This window comes from Malurus melanocephalus, unplaced genomic scaffold, assembly GCF_030028575.1.
Source record: "Malurus melanocephalus ecotype Western Australia unplaced genomic scaffold, MMel_1.1 scaffold_426, whole genome shotgun sequence".
In the NCBI taxonomy this organism is placed as follows: Eukaryota; Metazoa; Chordata; class Aves; order Passeriformes; family Maluridae; genus Malurus; species Malurus melanocephalus.
In genome coordinates this window covers 273,134-291,861 of record NW_026623658.1, presented here as the reverse complement: position 1 = coordinate 291,861, position 18,728 = coordinate 273,134, and the positions used below count along the sequence as shown (strand labels likewise).

The following is an 18,728-nucleotide window of genomic DNA, read 5'->3' as shown; positions in this document are numbered from 1 at the left end:
CAGGCATGCGTGTGGTCACAGCAGCACCAGCGGCTTCTGGACAAACACCGACCCGAGCTGCAAAATATTGACCAGCACGTGATTTGAGGTCAAAAAGGGAAGAACAGGGCCATGGGTGCAGTGTATGTATATACATTTAAATATTTATATATATATTTAATAGTAATAATATATTCTATGTAATGCTATATAAATATACGTTGACATCTATTGAATAGCCATATATACATGCAGAAATAAACAGGTACAGGTCACAGGTAGGTCTGTGGGCCTGTTCCCATGGAGAAACACCCCGGCTCTGACTCCTCATTGTTTGGGGTATAAACTACCAGTGCTGCTGGCTTGCTATAGGAGGGAGAGGGACAGAGGGAATCCCGTTGGAGCTGTGGGAAGGATTCCCTACTCCAGGGCCCCACAGCCACTGGGGCAGCAGGTGTTGGAGCAGCCCTTTCTGAGGGGGCTGCACTGCTGACCACTTGTCATGGACACTGTGATGCATCGGCTGCAAGATGGAGCGTAAACCTCTTGGATTTATGGGATGGTGAAGGATTATGTGGAACAAGCCCAGGTGCTGGGGATGGCAAGGCCATGAGGAGGCTTGGGAGCAAACCAGGAGCTGATAAGACCTTTTTTGTCCATCAGGGTAATCCCTGTGGCAGGTAAGTTAAATAGAGGAGTGTTGGTGGTTTTGGTCACAGTGATGGAWTAAGACGACAAGCCTGAGGGCTCAGTAAACTCCTTTCCCTTTCCTATGGGATTATGAGTGGCTTCAGTGGCTTTCCACACTCTTGGGAGGAAAGTGTTGAGGCTGAGTTAACCGTGGTGCCTTTCCCCGCAGTCCTGACTCGGGCGTGCCACCGCCGGGGCACAGCCCCAGCACCCACACCTTGGGAAGCGCCTGTGGTGGGACCCTCGGGGGACASGGGTGGCCTCAGGGTGGTGTCCAGCCAGGCTGGGGTCACAGCCTGTGGGAAAGGAGGGTCTGCCCTGCAGTTCTGCCTCTGGATCCCCCATCAGAACCCCCTGGGGTTCTGTGGCTGTGTCACCCATCCAGCCTGGGGTGTCATCCCGTTCCTGCTGCAGACAAACCCTTTCTGTCTTGGGGGGGGGGGGAGACAGCAGTGGTGTCTCTGAAGGAAAAGGGGAGATAACCTTTATCATTTGGGATTTGCTGTGTTTTCCCCATTTCCCTCAGGTATTTCCATTATCCTGGCACGTTTACCAGGCTGCGTTCCCACTGTGCATGGTCAAATCCTGTCCTGCCAGCCAGCTCGCACACAGCCCTGGGAGGGGCACTGCAGCTCCCACCTGCTGCGATTATCCCCGCTAAAACAAGGAAGGGTTTTGGGGGATGATTTGGGATGGCGGAGGAGGAAAGCAGGAGCAATACTGGGCAGCAGGTGGCGGTCTGTGTGTCCACGTGGGTGCTGCTTTTATTTACCGATGGCTGGCGGCAGCTGAGCCCGGCACAACTGTCAGGACCCGGCTCTGCCTGGAGCGAAACACGGGATAACAACGGCATTTTTGCAATGTCCATGGAGACAGCGGGGCGGAGCTGCAGCCACGTGGGAGTCGTGCCGGGGAGCAGTGTGGTGAAAGAGGGACTCAAGTTCCCCAGCGGTGCGAGCGTGGGGAGGTCATGGGAGGCAGTGGAAAAAGAGGCCAAAGTGCAAAAAAAGAAAAAAAAAGGGCAGGAGGGGGAGCTTGGAGTGAGGTAAGTGGTGTTTTCCTGTGCTTGAGGAAGCGAGTGACGAGGACCCAGGTCATSTCCTGCAGCCAAGCAGCCGAGTGCTCCCCTGGAAACACGTCCCCAGCGCCACAGCACTGTCCCAGCCACTCCACGTGCTGGGGAGGCACATCCCGGCTCTGTCACAGCGTCCTTCCTTCCCAAGTGGGAAAGMAGCCTGCTCCTGTGAAGTCACTGTCTTGTCATCCCTTCACAGCTCAAGTCCCAGATGGGACATGTGGCACTATGTCATGGGGTTGATCTGGCACCCCCRGCACTGCCAGGCTGGGAAAAGGGCTCAAGTCCATGTTCTCCTGCTCCTCGGTGAGCGCTGGCTACACCTCGGTGGAGTATTCCATCATGCTGGGGAGAGAGGAGAGAAGTGTTGGGAACTGTCAGAGTTGGGAGGTGTGGAAAACCACTCCGAGTAGAAACAGGGCCTTTTGCCAAAAATAGATGGAGAAAGAATGATGGGCTGTTGGTGGGAAACCCCTGTTGATGGGAAACCCCACAGTCAATAGGAAGGCAGAGATGGAAAGTTGAGACAGTGAGGTGTTTCCTGAACCCCATGCTCTGCTCCCATCRGGATTATAGGCAGCAGCTGGGACAGGGTGGCCATGGAAGGGGGGTCAGGCTGACTCCTTCCCAGAGCGAGGCTTAGTCCATGTGGCACAGCAGCACTGGGACAGACACAATGGTTGTTTCCTGCTGAAATACTTAATCCTTTAAACCAAGTGTAGGTGGAAAACCTGGACAAAGTCTCTCCTAGGGAAAAATCTCTTGTTTTAACTTGGAGCTTTTCTTTTTCTGAAGGAAAAGGGGCTCTGAAGCATATGGATCATGAAGCCTGGCAGACAGCCCCTGGCACCTTCCAGGGCATCACTCACCTCAGTTCTTTACGGAGATTGCTGTGTTTTTTCCTCAGAAATTTATTCTTGACCTTCTGGGGGACGTCAGGGATGTACCAGGCTGCGATCAGCTTCACACACAGAGCCACGTGCTGCAGGAAGCAAAGGCAGTCAGAGGTCCCCAGCCCAGGCAYGAGGCGTGGATCCAACCCCTTTTCCAGCCCTCTCCCACCCCGCTGGGTGCTCACCTCAAAGAGGATGAGGAAGGCGAGCCGGGCTGCGAAGATGTGCCAGAACTGGACAGTGTAGGTGTAGTCGTCGGCGTTCCGGTAATCCCGGTACCTGCAGCGCAGTCCCGTTGGTGCCAGACCAGGACATGCCATTGTGGCCTGGATGTCATGGTGCAGGGTGGGGGGTGGCAGGGGGCTGCTCTTACCTGCACTCCTTGATCTGATCCCCATCAAATTCCGGCAGCATGTCGGGCACTTTGGTGTGGGGCTCGAAGTCTTGGATGCGGAACACGGAGAGGCTGTTGTTGATGTARCCGGTGGAGCAGCTGTGGGGAAGGAGAGGTTTGAGCACAGATTGTACCCTCCTGTCCTGGGGAAGCAGAACCCACCTGGGGCTCTCGCTCCCCACTTTCACAAAGCCCAGTGGAAGTGGAGGGCTCTGAGGCTTCTGTCCAGTGTGAGTTAACTTGGTCAGTCAGCCGAGGCTTGGAGGAACAGGGGCAGGGCAGGAGAGAGCACGTGCCGACATCCCAGGAATCCTGCTGCTCTCTGGTGTTACACACTGCCCTTTCCAGTGGGTTTACCCACTGTGGGTGGGAGGATGAAGATGATGCCATGTGAGAATGTTCCCCTGCTCCCCTTTCTCCCCACCTCACTTTGGGGGATGGCTCTGCTGCCTCGTGCTCCTGCAAGGGTACAGGGGACAGGGCTGTGGGGACAGGGCCTTGGGGATGTCCCAGGACTGAACTCACTCCATGATAGTGCGGTTCTCCCTGGAGCAGGGGCTGTACATGTACTTGTAGACCTGCACAGGGATGAAGTCAGAGGTGATGGCAATCACCAGCCCGTTCCCAATGACAGCCAGGATGCCAATGGCCTCCAGGACCTGCAGCCAAATCCCTGTGGGAGAGGAGCAGCCGGTGAAGTCCCTCTGCCAGCTCCCTGCCACCATTCCAGTACAGGGATGGCCACATCAAGGAAGGAGGCTCCAAGCTGTCCATCAGCCTCTGGCAGGGTCTGAAGCAGTTTGTCCTTCCCCAGCCCTCTGCTCTCCCTGTGCTGTCCCACTGCCATGGGGTGCTCAGGGGCTCAGCCTGATGCTCCAGGTCCCCCCTCACCGATGTCATTGGCCTTCCTGGGCACCATGCGCCGGTGCAGCCGCATCATCTTGATGGCRTCCATGTGGATCTCGATGACGTTGTTGAGGAGGGCCAGCAGCGGGGCCAGGGGAAAGGCTGCCACGAAGATGGTGGTGAAGCTGTACTGGATCACTGCGGAGGGGAAATGCCGGGTGCTGGAGTGAAGCTGCCACAGAGGGGACGTCCCACACTGCCTGGGCTTGTCCTGCTTTGTGGCTTGTGTCACGGGGCTGTGCAGGGGTGGAAGGGGGAGATAGCCACATCTTGGGGCCCCCCAGCTCTTGCAGGGCTGTCAGAGAGTAGGATCTGTGGGAATCATTGAGTCAGCCAGGCACAGGGACAGCCTGGGGTTACAGCCATGGCCCTGGAAGGAGAGGAAGGTCCGAGGCAGGGCCCAAGGCTAGCACAGTTGCCTGCTCTCTGTTTTGGGAATGATCTTGGTGTCCCAGGGCTCTCGGAGTTGGGCTGTGTGTGGAGCTGTGGCTCTGAGCTCTCCCCTACCTGCATCTCCCCAGCATCTGCCACTCCCCAGCCAAAGAGTGCACATAGATCTGCTGCCTCTCCCACATACCCATCTCCAAGAACTCATTGAACAAGCTGAAGACGTTGACCTCATTGAGTTCGTAGTTGTTCAGCCACTGCCTTTTGCAGGGGTCCTCGGCCTCCTCCTCCTCTCCTAACATCACGCTTCTCTTCTTGGGGTGTTTAGGCTTCTTCCGTAGATGGTGGGATATCCAGCTGCAAGGGGAAAGAGGGATTTGGATGGCTGCAGAGGACAGCAGGGCTGGGCTGCTGCCAGGACATCCCTGGAGAAAGGGAAAAAGGAAAAAGGCCACGGTTGCTCTCTGGAAAGTGTCAGTGGGGGAAGCTTACGGGACCAGATATTCCATGATGTTGCTGATGGTTTGCTTGAGCAGCATGATGATGGCCATCTGGATGAAGAGGTCGGTGATGCAGCCGCTGGGGTGGCACTGGAGGGGACAACAAGAGATGGGTTGTGCCCTGCAAGCAGGGTGTGTGGGCCCGAGGGACCCTTTGGTAGGTGCTGTAGGAGAAAGCTGAACTTCCCAGAGCCTCCCTGGGCAGTAGGGGAAGGAAAAGGAAGAGCTGTTTGTGGGGTCAGAGTGGGTGCCTCACCTCCTCCAGCCTCCAGCGGCCAGCGATGCGCACGTAGTGCCCYGGGTGGCCGTTGATCCTGAGCAAGGAAGCAACAGTGATACCCATGGGGTCATGGCCCTCCTCAGTCCCAAATGGGGTCTCTGTGCCTGCCAGGGATGGCAGAGAGGCTGGGCAGGGGTCTGTCCCTACACCCTGGGGATAGCTGGGAACATCCATCCCAAAGCCCAGCTGCCCTGTGTTCTCCACTCACCGTCCCAGGAAGAAGGCTATGTAGATGAGTGAGGARAAGTTTGTGAAGAACTGGAAGGTGAAGATCTTCACAGTGAAGCTGTTCTCCCGCTGGGAGAAGGTCCGTGGTTTCTCTAGGAAAGGGAGCAATGCCCAGGGGCTTGGACACAGTGCAGTGACCTTGCCCTGCTCCYCTGTGGGTGCCACTGCAGCTCTGAAGGCCAGAAGGGTCTCTATGCCCCTCTTGMAGCTTTCCCTGCCCTCCTCCTGAGCCCTCTGATGGAGATGAGTCCAGCTAAGCAGGGAGATCCCTCAGAGTCATGAGCAGGGRTAGAAGGGGCCTTAGAGCCATGTTGTGAGCTCTCCTGGAGCTTGAGTGGTTTCCTGCTCATGCCAGGTCTCAACCCTGTAGGGTGACTGTCCCTGCAACACTGGCTGTGGTTCAGTCTGGGGGCCTGCCTGGGAGCTGCCTCGTGCTGGTGGGGAGGAAGGGGACAGCAGTCTCAGGGACAAAGGGGCACTGCAGGTGGGAGACACACACCCCATTGCCCTTACCCAGGTCACAGAGGAAGAGGGCCACATGCCGGTTGACCTGCAGGACAGAGGGATGCCGTGAGCAGGGAGGGCTGGCCATGGAGAAATCCCACCAGGCACCCCGTGTGGCTCCTCACCTTGGTCATGATGACGATGGTGATGTAGTGCAGCACGGCCCCTGTCATCACGGCCATGGTGTTGGCGTGCTCRCGCAGCAGCTCCAGCTGGCTCTGCGTGAACAGGGCCATGGCCACTACCCGGTAGATGACCAGTGCGTGGGCAATGCCGATCAGCAGCACGATCTGTGGAGGGGGAAAGGAGGCGTCAGGGACTGTGGAGGGCATGTGCTCCCACAGTGTGTGGTCTCAAAGGCAAACCAGTGCCYTTCAGTGGAGGCTGACAGGTTCGTGAGGTGGGTGCAGTGATGGGACAAAGAATAATGGGTGCAGACTGAAAACAGGAAATTTAGGCTGCATGTTAGGAAGAAAYTCTTCCTTGTGAGGGTSAKAAGATMCTGGAACAGGCTGCCCAGGGAGATKGCARATTACCCAAACCTGACAGTGTCCAAGGCCAGGTGGGACAAGGCCTTGAGTGACCTGGGGTAGTGAGAGGTGTCCCTGCCCATGGCATTAGGTTGGGACTAGGTAAGGTCYCTTTCCAACCCTTAACATTCTGTGATTCCMGGATTCTATGTCTCCACCTGAACCAGTCTCCATTGACCCAGGGGATGGAGACAAGGGTGTCAGGATTTGCCTCTTCCTGCCTTCTGTGTCTGCTTTGATCCTACTGCTTTGATCCTACTGCAAGATCCTTTGATCCTGCTGCAAGAACAGAGCCTTCAGCCCATGTCCCCAAAGGATGGGTGGCCCCTGCTATCAGTACAGTGAGGTGTGAGTGTGAGGAAGCCCCAGGATCCTTGTGATGGGCATGGAACTGCCCTAAAATCCTGGTCTCTGCCTTTGCTCCTTTGGTCCATGTGCCCTTAAACCAAACCTTCCTGTGGTCACCTGGCACGTACCATCAGCAGAACCAAGACAAGGACGATGGTGCTGCGGAAGTAGGAGTGCTGGTACAGCCGGGGCTCGTGCTGCAAATTATTGATCAGCTCCAGAGCCAGCTCCTCCTTTAAAAAAAAAATTAAAAACAATGGTAAAGAAGGGACCCAGCAGTGCTTTGTGCCCCTTGCATCAATGGACAAATGGGATGAGCAGTGCTGGAGAAGGATGGGGTGAGCAACCAACCCACAACAGCGTGGCCAAGCCTGACTGAGTTCAGTCTGGCAAGGGACCCCTCCRACGTGTCTTTTCTAGGTCTGGGTGACTGCTGCCCTGAAAAGGAAAGCCCCGAGCAGGAAAGATGATGTCCTCACCTCTTCCTCATCCCACCCATAGAGGTCCCAGTCGGTGACCACAGTGGCTCTCTCCCTCTTCCACAGCTCCAGGAACACAGTGGCTGGATTGGGAAGGAGAAAGTGCAGTGACACTCAGGGGTGGCTCTGAAAGCCATCCCTCTGTCCCCCAGAGAGTGACATCACATCCAACCTGATGGCAAACCAGCCTGGACTGCCCTTGGCCTGTGAAGGACAGGCAGTCCCCTCAGCACATTGCTGACCTGGAAGGACTCTGGACAGGCAGCAGTGAGGGGGAACAGGGATGGTGCAGGTGAGCTTTCACTGGCAGCCAGGCCTGTTCAAGTGTCCATAGGGAATTTGGGATAAGTCCCTTTTCAGGTGGAATGGRTGTCCTGCACTGCACCCTGGTATGGCTACACCTCTCCAACTCCAATTCCAACCACCCCCTCTRTTAATTGGATTGAGCCTCCTGAGTGTGACGCAGCCCACAGACACACTCAGGACCGTGCCRTGGCGTCGCAGGTGGGACAGTAAAGGGCTGTGAAAATGCCAGATATGTAGCTAAGGTGGTGACGGGATCCCATCATCCCACAGCAAATAAGAGGCTGTGCAGTGATTTGGAAAGGTGGTGGGGCAGTCTGGAGGCCCCTCCTTCCTGTCGCTGTGGCCACTTAGCAGTAGCTACTGGGAAGCTGCTGGGTGCTTTGGGGAAGGCTGTGGTGAGTGGAAGATTCAGGTAGGACAGGTAAGGAGTATTTGGGGAGCTGGAGGATATGACCAGRATTATTTTGTCTCTTGCTGTGCCTGGAATGGAAGCTGAAGGCCCTGGAAACAGATGAGATATAAAACTCCCAGAGGGTGAAGCTGTGTTGGTGTCCCATTTTCCAACTTCTGCTCCCTCTCCCAACTGTGTGCACTGGACAACCAGACATGGACACCTACCCCAGATGGCCATGAACATGGCAAACACGACCGTGGCCTCGTTGTCAATCATGTGAGTGACCTGGAGGAGATGAAGGAAGAGCGTGATGGGGCACTGAGGTGCAGGGGCTGTGACACCTCGAGGTCTTGCCAACCAGAGACAGGTAAAGGCACTACACAAGAGTGAAAAATGCAGGAAGGTAATGGACACTGGGGTTTGTCACTGGTAAAATCTTCCTTGGTGGTGATGGAGACTGTGATCTGGGCTGGTGTTTCTTTCTAGTGGTGTGGGAGCAGCACGAGCTGGGAGTGTTTTCCCATTCTTTACCTTGAGCCTGCTGCGGGAAGGAGGTTCCCTACCTTGGCGTAGGTGCAGGTGTCAGAGAGGACCCAGAACGGGCACTTCTGGTCACAAAGCGGGCACATGATGGTGGTGTTGGCATCACAGATCTCCTTGCTGGAGAGAAAGGAGGAGGGAARCCAAAGGGGATAAGGGTGCCTCAGAGCCACCTGCAGAGCTGAACGGGATGTGTATTTGGCATTCCCAAGAGCCTTACCTCACCTGGCTGGAACTGTAAACAGTGGTCCCAGCCACGACGGTCACCARCCCAGCCACGGCAGCGAAAACCAGCAGGTAGGTGTACCAGCCCAGCCAGGCGAAGTACAAGGCCACCTTCTCTCCAAAATAGCACCTAGGAGGAAAGGTGAGGTGGGGATTGTGGCCAGAGAGGAGATTGGGTTTTGGAAGTCACTAGAAAAGGCCCATGGTGGCAGCATCTCAGTTTTTGTGATGTGCAGAGCAGGTTGGAGTCATGGTTAAGAAATGACCGACTGACAGAGGGATTGGCAGCCCTGCATCCCACAGGAATTAACTTTGTGCCAGCTGTCAGAGGTGCATCTCTRTGTTAAGAACTCCCCTCTCTACCAGAGTTTCCTGGTAGGTTTATGAAGTAACATGTTCTTTTTGCTCTCCCACCCCTGCCCATGGAGTTTGTTTTCAAAAACTAGAGCTGAGCTCTTTCCTGGGATTTCATGTGGTTRTAGGAGCCCCATGTTGCCTTTACTGCCCCGAGTTCAGCCTCGGGCTGGATGTGCAGCACTGATGCTCTGTTCCCAGCTCTCCTCCTTTCCAAAGGTGGCTGAAAACCAGAGAGGTTCAGTAAAGTCCACACAGATGTGGGGGCTGTTTCATGCTGCAGGGTGAGCAGATGGAGCTTGGAGCCACAGGGATAAGAGCTCTTACCCTCAGGCTAAGAGCTTTGGAAGCTGCAGAAGCAGCCCAGTGCTTGTGAGAAGAGCCAGCCTCAAACTAATGAGTTTTAGACAATGCAGGAGCCTGGCAAAGGGCACTGAGCCCTCTGGGTTTCAGGTGGGACCTCTTRGTTAGAAAGATCTGCCTCTTGTGCCTGTGTTACCTGATCTTCTCGATCGGCTGTTGCTTAAATACAACTCTCCAGCGAGCCCACTTTGCCTTCAGGAATTCCCTTACCTCTTCTTTCTGGAGAGCAGAGAAGTTGGTTGGATACAGGGCACCCTTAATGCCCCAGCTCTGAGGCAGCTACCCGGAGCTTTGCCGTGCCCTTCACCCAGTGAGGTCTTGRTGCAGCCCCGGTCACCCACAGGTTCCCCTCACCCCATCCTGCTCCTCCATCTCTCCAGGATTTCTCCCCCAGGCACTGTGTGCTCGGCCTCACCTCATGCAGGGGAAAGGCTGCCTCAAACACCTTCTTCTTCATTAGGTCATGCAGCTTCTCTGGGAGCAGAGCAGAAGGGAGAGGGTCAGGCTTAGGGATTTGGGGAGAGGGAGCAGAGGAACTGCTGGTTCCTGCATCCAGATCTCCCAGCCTCTGGATGCAGCAGCAAATTGACTTGTCTGAGCTTCCCYCTTTTCTATCCTCCCCAGGATGGCAAGGCAGCTGGGATGCCACTGCCCACCATGTGGCAGGATTCTTCCTGCAGATCCAGGCTGAGCATCACCCCTGTGATCCATATTCCCTTACCTAGGTCGGATGTCACAGTGTTCTGCAGGATGAAGTGCACGATCCGTATCCTGAACAGGGAGAAAATCCCGTTAAAAGTTGCTCTGGGATACAGACTTCTGTTGTGTGGCTCAGGAAAACAGGGCAGAGAAGGGAGAAGGTGTGCRCTAAAATCCAGGGACGCGAGGCAGGGAGAAATGTGGGCAGTGAGAAGCCGTCAGCTTTGCACGTGGGAGGTGAAGGAAGGTTCTGTGGAAAATGAAAAGCTGGCACAGCTGTGAACTGAGCTGGAAAATGCATGCTGGTGTGGAGAACATTGAGTGCAGGATGCTGGAAATCAGCTCAGTACAGACCTGGTGGTCACTGGGACATCCTGGTGGGTGTTGGGGTTTTGCTGCCTGCTGTCTGGGTTCTTCAGGAGACACTGGTATTTCCGGAAGATGTGCTGCGGGGCACGGACTCCATAAAAGAGCTTCGTGTCCTCAATTTTCTGGTGAGAGGAAGAGAAGGGAGTTATTTTCCAGCTCTGATATGATGAACAGCTCAATGGCTCAGGCTTTTCCCATTTCCTGGGATGCAGGAGCCCACATGCCAGGCCAAGTATCTGCTGCCTTTTCCTCCCACAGCCCCTCACCTTGATGGTGAAGCCCTTCTTGCTCAGCTCATCCAAGAACTTCTTCCTCTTGATCTCCTTCTCGCTACCCATTTCGTGGATGTCGCTCACCAGGACAAAATCCCACTTCTCTTCATTCTGCCCACAAAACCACCAGGGAATTATTAGGGATGGAAAGGTGAGAGCTCTCCCTCCCAGCTGCAGCCTCTCGGAGGTTTGGACCCTCACTGTGGCTGTGTAGAGAGGAACTGGGAATGRGCAGGGGAAATGGGAATTTGTCCCCTCTCTGAGTTGGGCTGGGATTGCTGCAGGTGTGGAGGGAGCAAAGCTTACCGGGGAAGCAAAGGGGTCTGTGTCTTCAACAGGAAATTCCCTCCAGGGAGTCAACAGGATTTCGTCCTGCTGAAAAGAAAACCAGTGAAGGGAAGGCTTCAGCAGGCTCCCTGGGACATCCTGTGTTTTCATCTTCCAGCAGCCTTGAAGGGATGCCCAGGGAGGAAGGAAAGAGCTGGYTTGTGTGAAAACTTCTCCCACATGCTCCTGATCACTGGTTTGGGGTCTTTCTGAGCYAGCCAGGAATTTATGTTTAGGGATGCTAGAGGAACGGCTGCCCTGGGAGGGTGTGCAGCCTCCGCTAGAACTCACCATGCCCTGGGGCTGTGAGGGATCTGGACCAGGAGAAAAAACCTCCCTCAGCTGTTTCACTGATGCCCTGACATTTGTACCGGGAAGGTGTTCACCCTTCACCCTCTCTCTCCATGCTACAGTGGATTTTACAGGCTTTAATCAGCCTTTTCCATTCGTCAGTTGTTCCTATCAGATAGGGCACTGTTGGCTTTTTGGGGAGGGTGGAGAAGGTAGTTTTAAATTCCGGTGAAGGGAGAGTGGAGCACGGACACTTGGAAACTGGCACAACCCTGCAKGAAAGCAGGTGAAAAAAGTTCTTGGAAAACATGTTGGATGCCTCAGGCTGCAGCCAAGGGGCAGAGAGGGGAGGATGAGCTGCTGATCATGGAATCATAGAACATCCCAAGTTGGAAGACACTCACAAAAATCATTTAATCCAGCTCCTTCCTGGCCCTGCACAGGACCACTCCAAGCATCCATGTGCTAAGAGTTTTGTCCAAACACTGCTTGAACTCTGGCTTTTCCCTGTTCCCCTCCTCTGTGTCAGTGACTTTGGAGAGAACGGCTGTGCAGGGGCCAAGGCAGCTCCCACCKTCCTGGTTACAGAAAATTACACTCGGACACCCACGGGTACACTCTAGGGGAGCGCAAAGCAGGATRTCATGGAATGGTTTGTGTTRGAAGGAACCTTCAACCATCCAGTTCCACTCTCTGCYGTGGGCTGGAAYGCCTTTCACTAGACCAGGTTGTTCCAAGCCTTGTCCAGCCTGCTGTTGGACACTCCAGGGATGGGGCAGCCACAGCTTCCCTGGGCACCCTGTGCCAAGGCCTCATCACTCCCACAGGGAAGAATTTCTTCCCAATATCSCATCCAACCCTGCTCTTCTTCAGCTTAAGCCATCAGCTGCCCCTGTGGGGTTTTTYCCACCCTTCAATGTGACTCGTGGTGTGTGTCCCCACAAACAGTCATGCCGCTGTTCCCAAGGGCAGGTGATGCAGCGCAGCAGCAGAAAGGAGCTGCCAGGGATGGGAATATTGTCACTCGGTGTCACCAGAGACACTGATCTGAAAGAGCGGCCAGCCAGACAAGTTCCTCCAGCTGTAATCTCGGCAGCACAGCCACAGTGGTGCAACTGTGCCCTGATGTAAGATTGCATCGCGAGCTTTCACTGGAAAATGAGGCCATGGGAGCAGAGAGGCCGGGATGAGGAAAGGGATGAAATGTTCTGCCAGATCCTGGCTCACGTGGATGAGCCAAAGCACAAGAGCCATGAGGAGACTGACTGAMAGGAAGGAGAAGTGGGAAGGCCTGAGAAGAGGGATGCTCCCCCCAGAGGTGCTGTTGTAACAAGAGCCAGAGCTTCTCTYGGATAAAAGGTACCCAGTTTATGGCAGAGGGGGTGTTATGGTGTTATCATCTGCTCTAACCAAGTTTGGGGGTCCGGATTGGGTGCAGCAGTTTGCACTGTCCCAGTCTGAGCCCCTCTCTGGGCACAGGAGAGGGAGTGGGAGCCTCTCTGGTCTCTGCCCCACTTCCAGTGCTCTGATGCTGGCACGGATCTGGCCTGGCACAGCTCTCCGTTGTTGGCTCATTCCTGCCTGGCTGGTTTCCCTCAGYCTCCAGCCTCATCCTGCAGCAATTCCCTGCCAGCACCACCTGTGATCATGGGGATGTGGAGGGGAAGCCATCCTTTGGGTACAGGGACATTTTGAGGTGTTCCTAATGCCACCTTGGCATACTTTTCCTGCTGCTGCAGACCCCAATGGAGCTTAAGATGAGCTGAAGGGACCTTCTGGCATCACGCCTTCTGTTCCCAGGTGGCTCCCAGCTCCAACAGTTGCAGGTATGGTCATGCTTGGGAGTCAGAGCATCCCAGCCAGCACGTCCACTTCCTTAGGAAGAGGTGGAGAGGTTACCAAGGTGGACTCACACATGGGATGTTGGATTCATCCCAGTGGCTGCTTTAAGCCCCAGTTGCTTGGGCAGCTGTGCAGGTGCCCAGTATGCTTTTGGGGCCATATGGGGTATGTGTAGAATCCCAAAACCCTGGAGTGGCTCAGGTGGAATGGACCTTAAAGCCTGTCCAGTTCCACCCTGCTGCTRTGGGGGCTTCCACTAGCCCAGGTTGCCCCAAGCCCCATCCAACCTGGTCTTGGACACTCGCRGGGATGGGGCAGCCACAGCTTCCCCATAGCCCCATAGAAATCCTTCACARGGAAGGATTTCTTCCCAATATCCCATCTAACCCTGCTCTCTATCAGTTTGAAGGCTTTCCCCTTTGTTCCATTCCTGGTGGGAAGGCAGGGATGTGTGGGCAGGGACAGTTGCAGAGGGCAGGGATTCGGATCACTGGTATTTTCACACCTAAATGTTTTTTCCCAGGAATTAGGGATGCTGTCTGCTGGTGGCTGCCGTGCTCTGATCTCACAAGGCAATGGGATCTGGTGCAGGTAAGGCCCCCTGGGCTTTGCAGTGGTTATATGGACCCTGGACTCTGTCTTTGCTSTCGGGAAGGACAGTTTCGGTTTCACTCCTTCCTGCCCTGTGGTCGAAACAGGATGTGCAGATGCCGCTGTGCAAAGGTGTAGAAGTGACTGGCAGAATGGGAAGGAGGAMTTTCCATGCTGAAAAGGGTTTCCATGCCTTCAGGTGTAACACTGGTCCTTGTCCCCTTGTCACAGGCCAGGTACCTGACTGTCTTGAGCATTTCTTCGGGGAAATGGCAACAGGAAGCACTGGGCTGGGTGCGGAGTCACCCATGTGAGTAACTCAGGAAAAGGRCCTGGATAGGATCTGGCATCCTTGTTTTCCATCCCAGCCATGGATTGGTGTGGGGTTGGGCGGTTCCCATCACCCACACTGAGATGATCAAATTGCTCTTATCTCCAGGATGCTCCTTACACAGCTTCCCTTGGAGCACTTCCACCTTAGCCCATGGCTTCCTGAGAAGTGGGATGGACAGCCTTTGCTTGGACGGGCAGACCTGTACCTTTACTACCTGCCCCAACCTTGCACAGTCTGCCTGGATTTTTCCAGGAAAAAAACACCACATCTTTTCTTCCAAGTTAGAGMAGAAAAAGACCACAGCTGCCCCCCTGCCCTAGTGGTATTCCAGGTGCCCCCGGAACACCTGGGGCTGTCACCTCTGTAGTCCTCATTCCTAGGTTTACATAAGCTCCATCCATACCATCCTTCTCTGATCCATGCTCTGGTACCTCTGAACTCTGGTACCGACATGTGGGACCAGTGTGACCTCATTGCACCTTGGGATGGTGCATGGGACCGGCAGTACATCCCGTGTTCCCTGTCACACACTTGTGGCAAGAACTTTTTACCTTAAAGACCAAAAGCAGATGAATGCTAAAGATTGGAGGTTAGTGTTTCCCATGCTCACAGGTGCTGAAAAGCAGCATCCTGGGAATATCGGGGCAGTTTCTCTTCCTACCTGCATGGTGAAGCGGAGAGCCTTCCTCGGTGCCCCTCTCTTCCGRAGCCCCTCAGGGCAGATCTGTCAGGAGCGGGCTTGTGGGCAGGATGGGCTGGAGGCTCCTGGGCTCTCTCACCGTGTGGTTTCCTTCCCCAGCTYCTTCGCCTGAGGTCTCATGTGAGCCAAGCAGTGCCTTGACTTCCGTGTGGGATTCGTGCCTGCCTTGGGAGGGAGCTGCCTCTGCCTGGCCGTGGGCAGATATCAGGAGGAGGCGAGGGAGCTGCCCTTCACCCTCGCTCAGAGGAGTGGCAARCCCAGAACCGCCCAGTGCAGGTAGCAGTGCCGAGTTCCTCTGCCAGCCCCAGAGCTCTGCCACCCTCCGCTTCCCCCTCTGTCTGTCACTGTGCCAGGACCATGTACTGTACGCTATGACATCCCCAAGAAGTGCCATGAACTGGCCAAAAGGAGCTATCAGAAAAGCTCTGGAAAGCTCTAGAATTCTCTTGACRCCTCACTGGTTGGTAAAGCAGCTGTGGGAGTTGTATGATTTTTTTCCCCCATGTGTAGTAGTGCTGCCAACCTGCCCTTGAATACTTCCAAGCTTCTCCGGGCAACATGTGCCAGGGCTTCACCACCCTCACTGGGAAGAATTTCTTTCCAATATCCCATCTAACCCAGTTCTCTGGCAGGGTGAAGTCATTTCCCCTCGTCCTGTCACTCCAGGCCCTYGTCCAAAGCCCCTCTACASYTTCCTTGCAGGCTCTCTCCAGGTACTGGAAGGGACAATCAGGTACCCCAAAGCTTTCTCTTCTCCAGGCTGAACAATCACAATTCTSTCAGCCTTTCCTCATGGCAGAGCTGCTCCATCCCTCTGATTAACTTGGTGGCCTCCTCTGGACTCACTCCAACAGCTCCATATCCTTCCTGTGCTRGAGACCCTGGAGCTGGATGCAGGTCTTCAGGAGGGGTCTCTGAGCAGAGCAGAGGGAAAGAGTTACCTCCCATCTGGACCAGTGGCTTGGAACAGGGAATAACTCTTATTAGTCAAAGTGAGTGAAAATGTTATGTGTAAGCCAGGTCTGGCCTTACACCTGTTTTCTGGAGGGTTGTTGCTTTCCTTTACAAATAAGAAGAGCATTTCCTGTGAATAGCAGGAGGATCCATAACTGCTCTGGATTCCCTTGTGCCTTCCAACAGCCTTCCTGTGGGCTGCTATAAAATAAACTAAGTCCTGAGGGCGACAATCCAGCTATGTCCTGCTAGGAAAGGCAGCCAGCATTTCCAGAGTGTGCTCACAGTCAAGCCACCATCACCCTGCGGCTTTGAACTGGTGCCAAACCTGACTTAGGGATTATTAGGAAAAAAAAAAAATGTTTGTCTTCCTGATGTCCTGCTGTGTGTGAAACCAAGGTGTGGGCAGASCTTTAGCCTTCCAAGTGTGACCCACAGGCTGGGAGCAGAGATCAGGCTTTATTCCTGGGTGTGGGAGTGTGTGTGTGTGTTTACCCGGAGAGAGTAAAGCCCTGTCAGTCAGTGCTTTCTACCCGACAGCAGAGCAAAGGCCTTTGCAATGGAACTGCTGCTGTGTTCCAGGAAAATGGGGTTACCTGTGGGAGGAACAGCCGCCGTGCTCCTCCCATGCTCCTGCTTCTCCCTCCTGAGAAAGGCTGGGAGGACCTGGCTCTTCAGACAGCCCAGGAGTTTGTGCACCCAGCCGCACTCCGGAAATCCCATGGGCGTCACCAGCCAGTGGGGAAGGTGAGTCTGTGCCTGCAGGTTGGCTTTGTCCGAGGTGTATCCAGCCCCTGCAGCATCTCTCATAGCACTTGGAGGAGACTGTGCTGCTGCTGCTCCTATTTCGGAGGAATGTGGCTTTGCCTGGGCAGGATTTAGCTGCTTTTGCAGCAAGGCAGGTGAGCAGGTYGATGCTGTCCCTCTTCCAGTGCTTCCCTCTGCTCCTGCATTTGYTGTTCTTGGGGCTGACAATGGCAGCAGGAAAAGCTGAAAGTGGGGAGGGAGATGTTGCACCTGCCAGGCTGGTGTGAGAAGTCTGCTTGAGATGGCAGGTGGTGTGGAGCTCTGGCTCGTACCTGTGCTAAGGTAATGCAGCCACGCGAACCCTGTGTGAACAAGGAGAATTATTTAGGATATGATCAACTCTGTGGCTGCTGGGGCCGGTCACACACCCGAACCCACTGGCCTCCAGCTGCCTTGGGCAGTGGTGTGAGCTGCGCTGAGTGTGTCAGCAGGGATGCTCCAGGAGTTCTCCCTGCCCTGTTAGTCCTGGCTGGATGTGGGGATGGTAATTCCCACATGAGGAGACCGCTGAAGGCTTTGCTGTGTGCAACCACTGTGGCTGCAGAAGGGCTGCCTCTCCACCTCCTGCTTGGCAGTGATACTTCTGGACAGGGAGCTGCTCTTCYGAGGGTGCAAAGGCACTGATCAGGATGATGCTAAAATGGCAGCAGAYGTCCATGTTTCCTGGTAAAATGGGGGTGTTTAAACCCCAAAGCCGGGTTTGTTTGGATCTGCGGGTATCCCTGCAGCTACAGTCAATACGTTAGAGCAGAGGGTGTGGTTTGGGGTGAAACCCGGCTTGTGATTAAAATACCGGGTGCTCATTCCAGGCAGGGAAGGTTAAGGTTGGGTATAAGGAAAAGGTTCTTCCCCTACAGGGTGGTCGGGCACTGAACAGGCTCCCCAGGGAATGGTCACGGCCCCAAGACWGCCGGAGCTGCAGGAGTGCTTGGACAAGGCTCTCTGTGTTGGGGTAGGAGTTGAACTGGCTGATCTTTATGGATCYCTTCCAACTCAGGATATTCTGTGATCTCCTGGAACAAGGTGAGTGCCTCCAGCTCTCATAAAGCATCGTGGGGATGGCCAGGAGAGACTGTTCGGGCTTGGGAAGGGGTTGTGCAGCAGACAGAAATGCCCTTTTTACATCCGAAAGCTGTGTTTTGCCGGCGTTTGCCCTCTCCTCTCCCAGCCCGCTGCTGCCCTCCTGTGGCCAGCTCCGTTATTCCACAGAATCCGAGACTCCTGGAGTGGTTGGGGTTGGAAGGGACATTAAAGCCCACCCAGTGCTACCCCCCTGCCATGGTCAAGGACACTTTCCACTGTCCCAGGCTGCTCCAAGCCCCGTCCAGCCTGCTCTTGGATACTTCCAGGGATCTAGGGGCGGCCACAGCTTCTCTGGGCAACCTGTGCCAGGGGCTCCCCACCCTCACAGGGAAGGAATTTTTCCCAGTATCCCATCTAACCCTGCTCTCTCGCATTATTTCACAGAACCGTGGAATAGCTTGTGTGGGAAGAGGCCTTTAAAGGTCATCCAGGACTATTTGCAGTCCTGTAAATGTTTCCTATAAGTCCTTTTCCTGTTTCATTTCTCTGTTCCCGCAGGACTTTGCCTTCCCTCCATGAAGCATTCCCGGTGCTTGCTGCCATGCCAGGATCTTTCCAGAAAGCCGAAGCTCCCTGCCTGCCGTCCAGGATCAGCATGGCACATTCCAGACGAGGAGCCTGACCGAGGTAATTTGGGAAGGGCTGAGGAATTTCAGAATTCTTCTGAAATCCGAGGGCACAGGGGCACCCGGCACCCTGCAAGCACCCCCAGCCCTTGCAAGACCAAAACCTCTGCCAAGCAAAACACACTTTTATTCTGCCACCAAAACGCAGCTATTTAACAGATATTTAACCTTTTATCGCGCCAAGACGCAGGAATCGGGACAGCCGCGGCATCAGGAACGGCATCACGAACCGGAATCCCCAACGCGGGGTACTCGAGAGCAGCACGGCAGCCTGGCGGAGGACACTTTTCCCCTCACRGTTGCGGTGAGTGCGTGCAGAATGAAGACATTTTTGTTTAATTAGCGCTCTTGGGTTGCGCTGAGGGTCCTGCCCGGTGTCCATCCCGCCGTGAGGGGCGGTCGGTGAGGGCGCCGCCTGGCGGTCGCGCGCCACGGGGCGGGGTCGCGCGCACGCGGTT

General features: G+C 55.0%; 1 protein-coding gene and 1 long non-coding RNA gene across 2 annotated transcripts; one reads left to right on the top strand and one right to left on the bottom strand.

The window, feature by feature from the left end:
* Positions 1-1,408: 1,408 nt before the first annotated feature.
* On the bottom strand, positions 1,409-11,153 carry ANO9 (anoctamin 9). Its single transcript, XM_057379931.1, has 23 exons — positions 11,022-11,153; positions 10,710-10,826; positions 10,429-10,565; positions 10,097-10,146; positions 9,791-9,849; positions 9,512-9,594; positions 8,654-8,788; positions 8,457-8,553; positions 8,118-8,178; positions 7,194-7,276; positions 6,843-6,947; positions 5,962-6,126; positions 5,846-5,882; positions 5,313-5,424; positions 5,081-5,138; positions 4,817-4,914; positions 4,515-4,681; positions 3,923-4,075; positions 3,557-3,704; positions 3,011-3,130; positions 2,823-2,916; positions 2,614-2,726; positions 1,409-2,089 (listed from the first exon to the last, which is right to left on the bottom strand). Exons 1-23 carry the CDS (start codon positions 11,151-11,153, stop codon positions 2,062-2,064), a joined length of 2,352 nt encoding a protein of 783 aa, XP_057235914.1. The 3' UTR covers positions 1,409-2,061.
* A 6,054-nt stretch (positions 11,154-17,207) lies between these two features.
* Positions 17,208-18,569, top strand: LOC130581689 (uncharacterized). The gene is made up of 3 exons (XR_008966254.1): positions 17,208-17,584; positions 18,143-18,271; positions 18,455-18,569. It is a non-coding gene; the product is annotated as an uncharacterized LOC130581689 (long non-coding RNA).
* Positions 18,570-18,728: the final 159 nt, after the last annotated feature.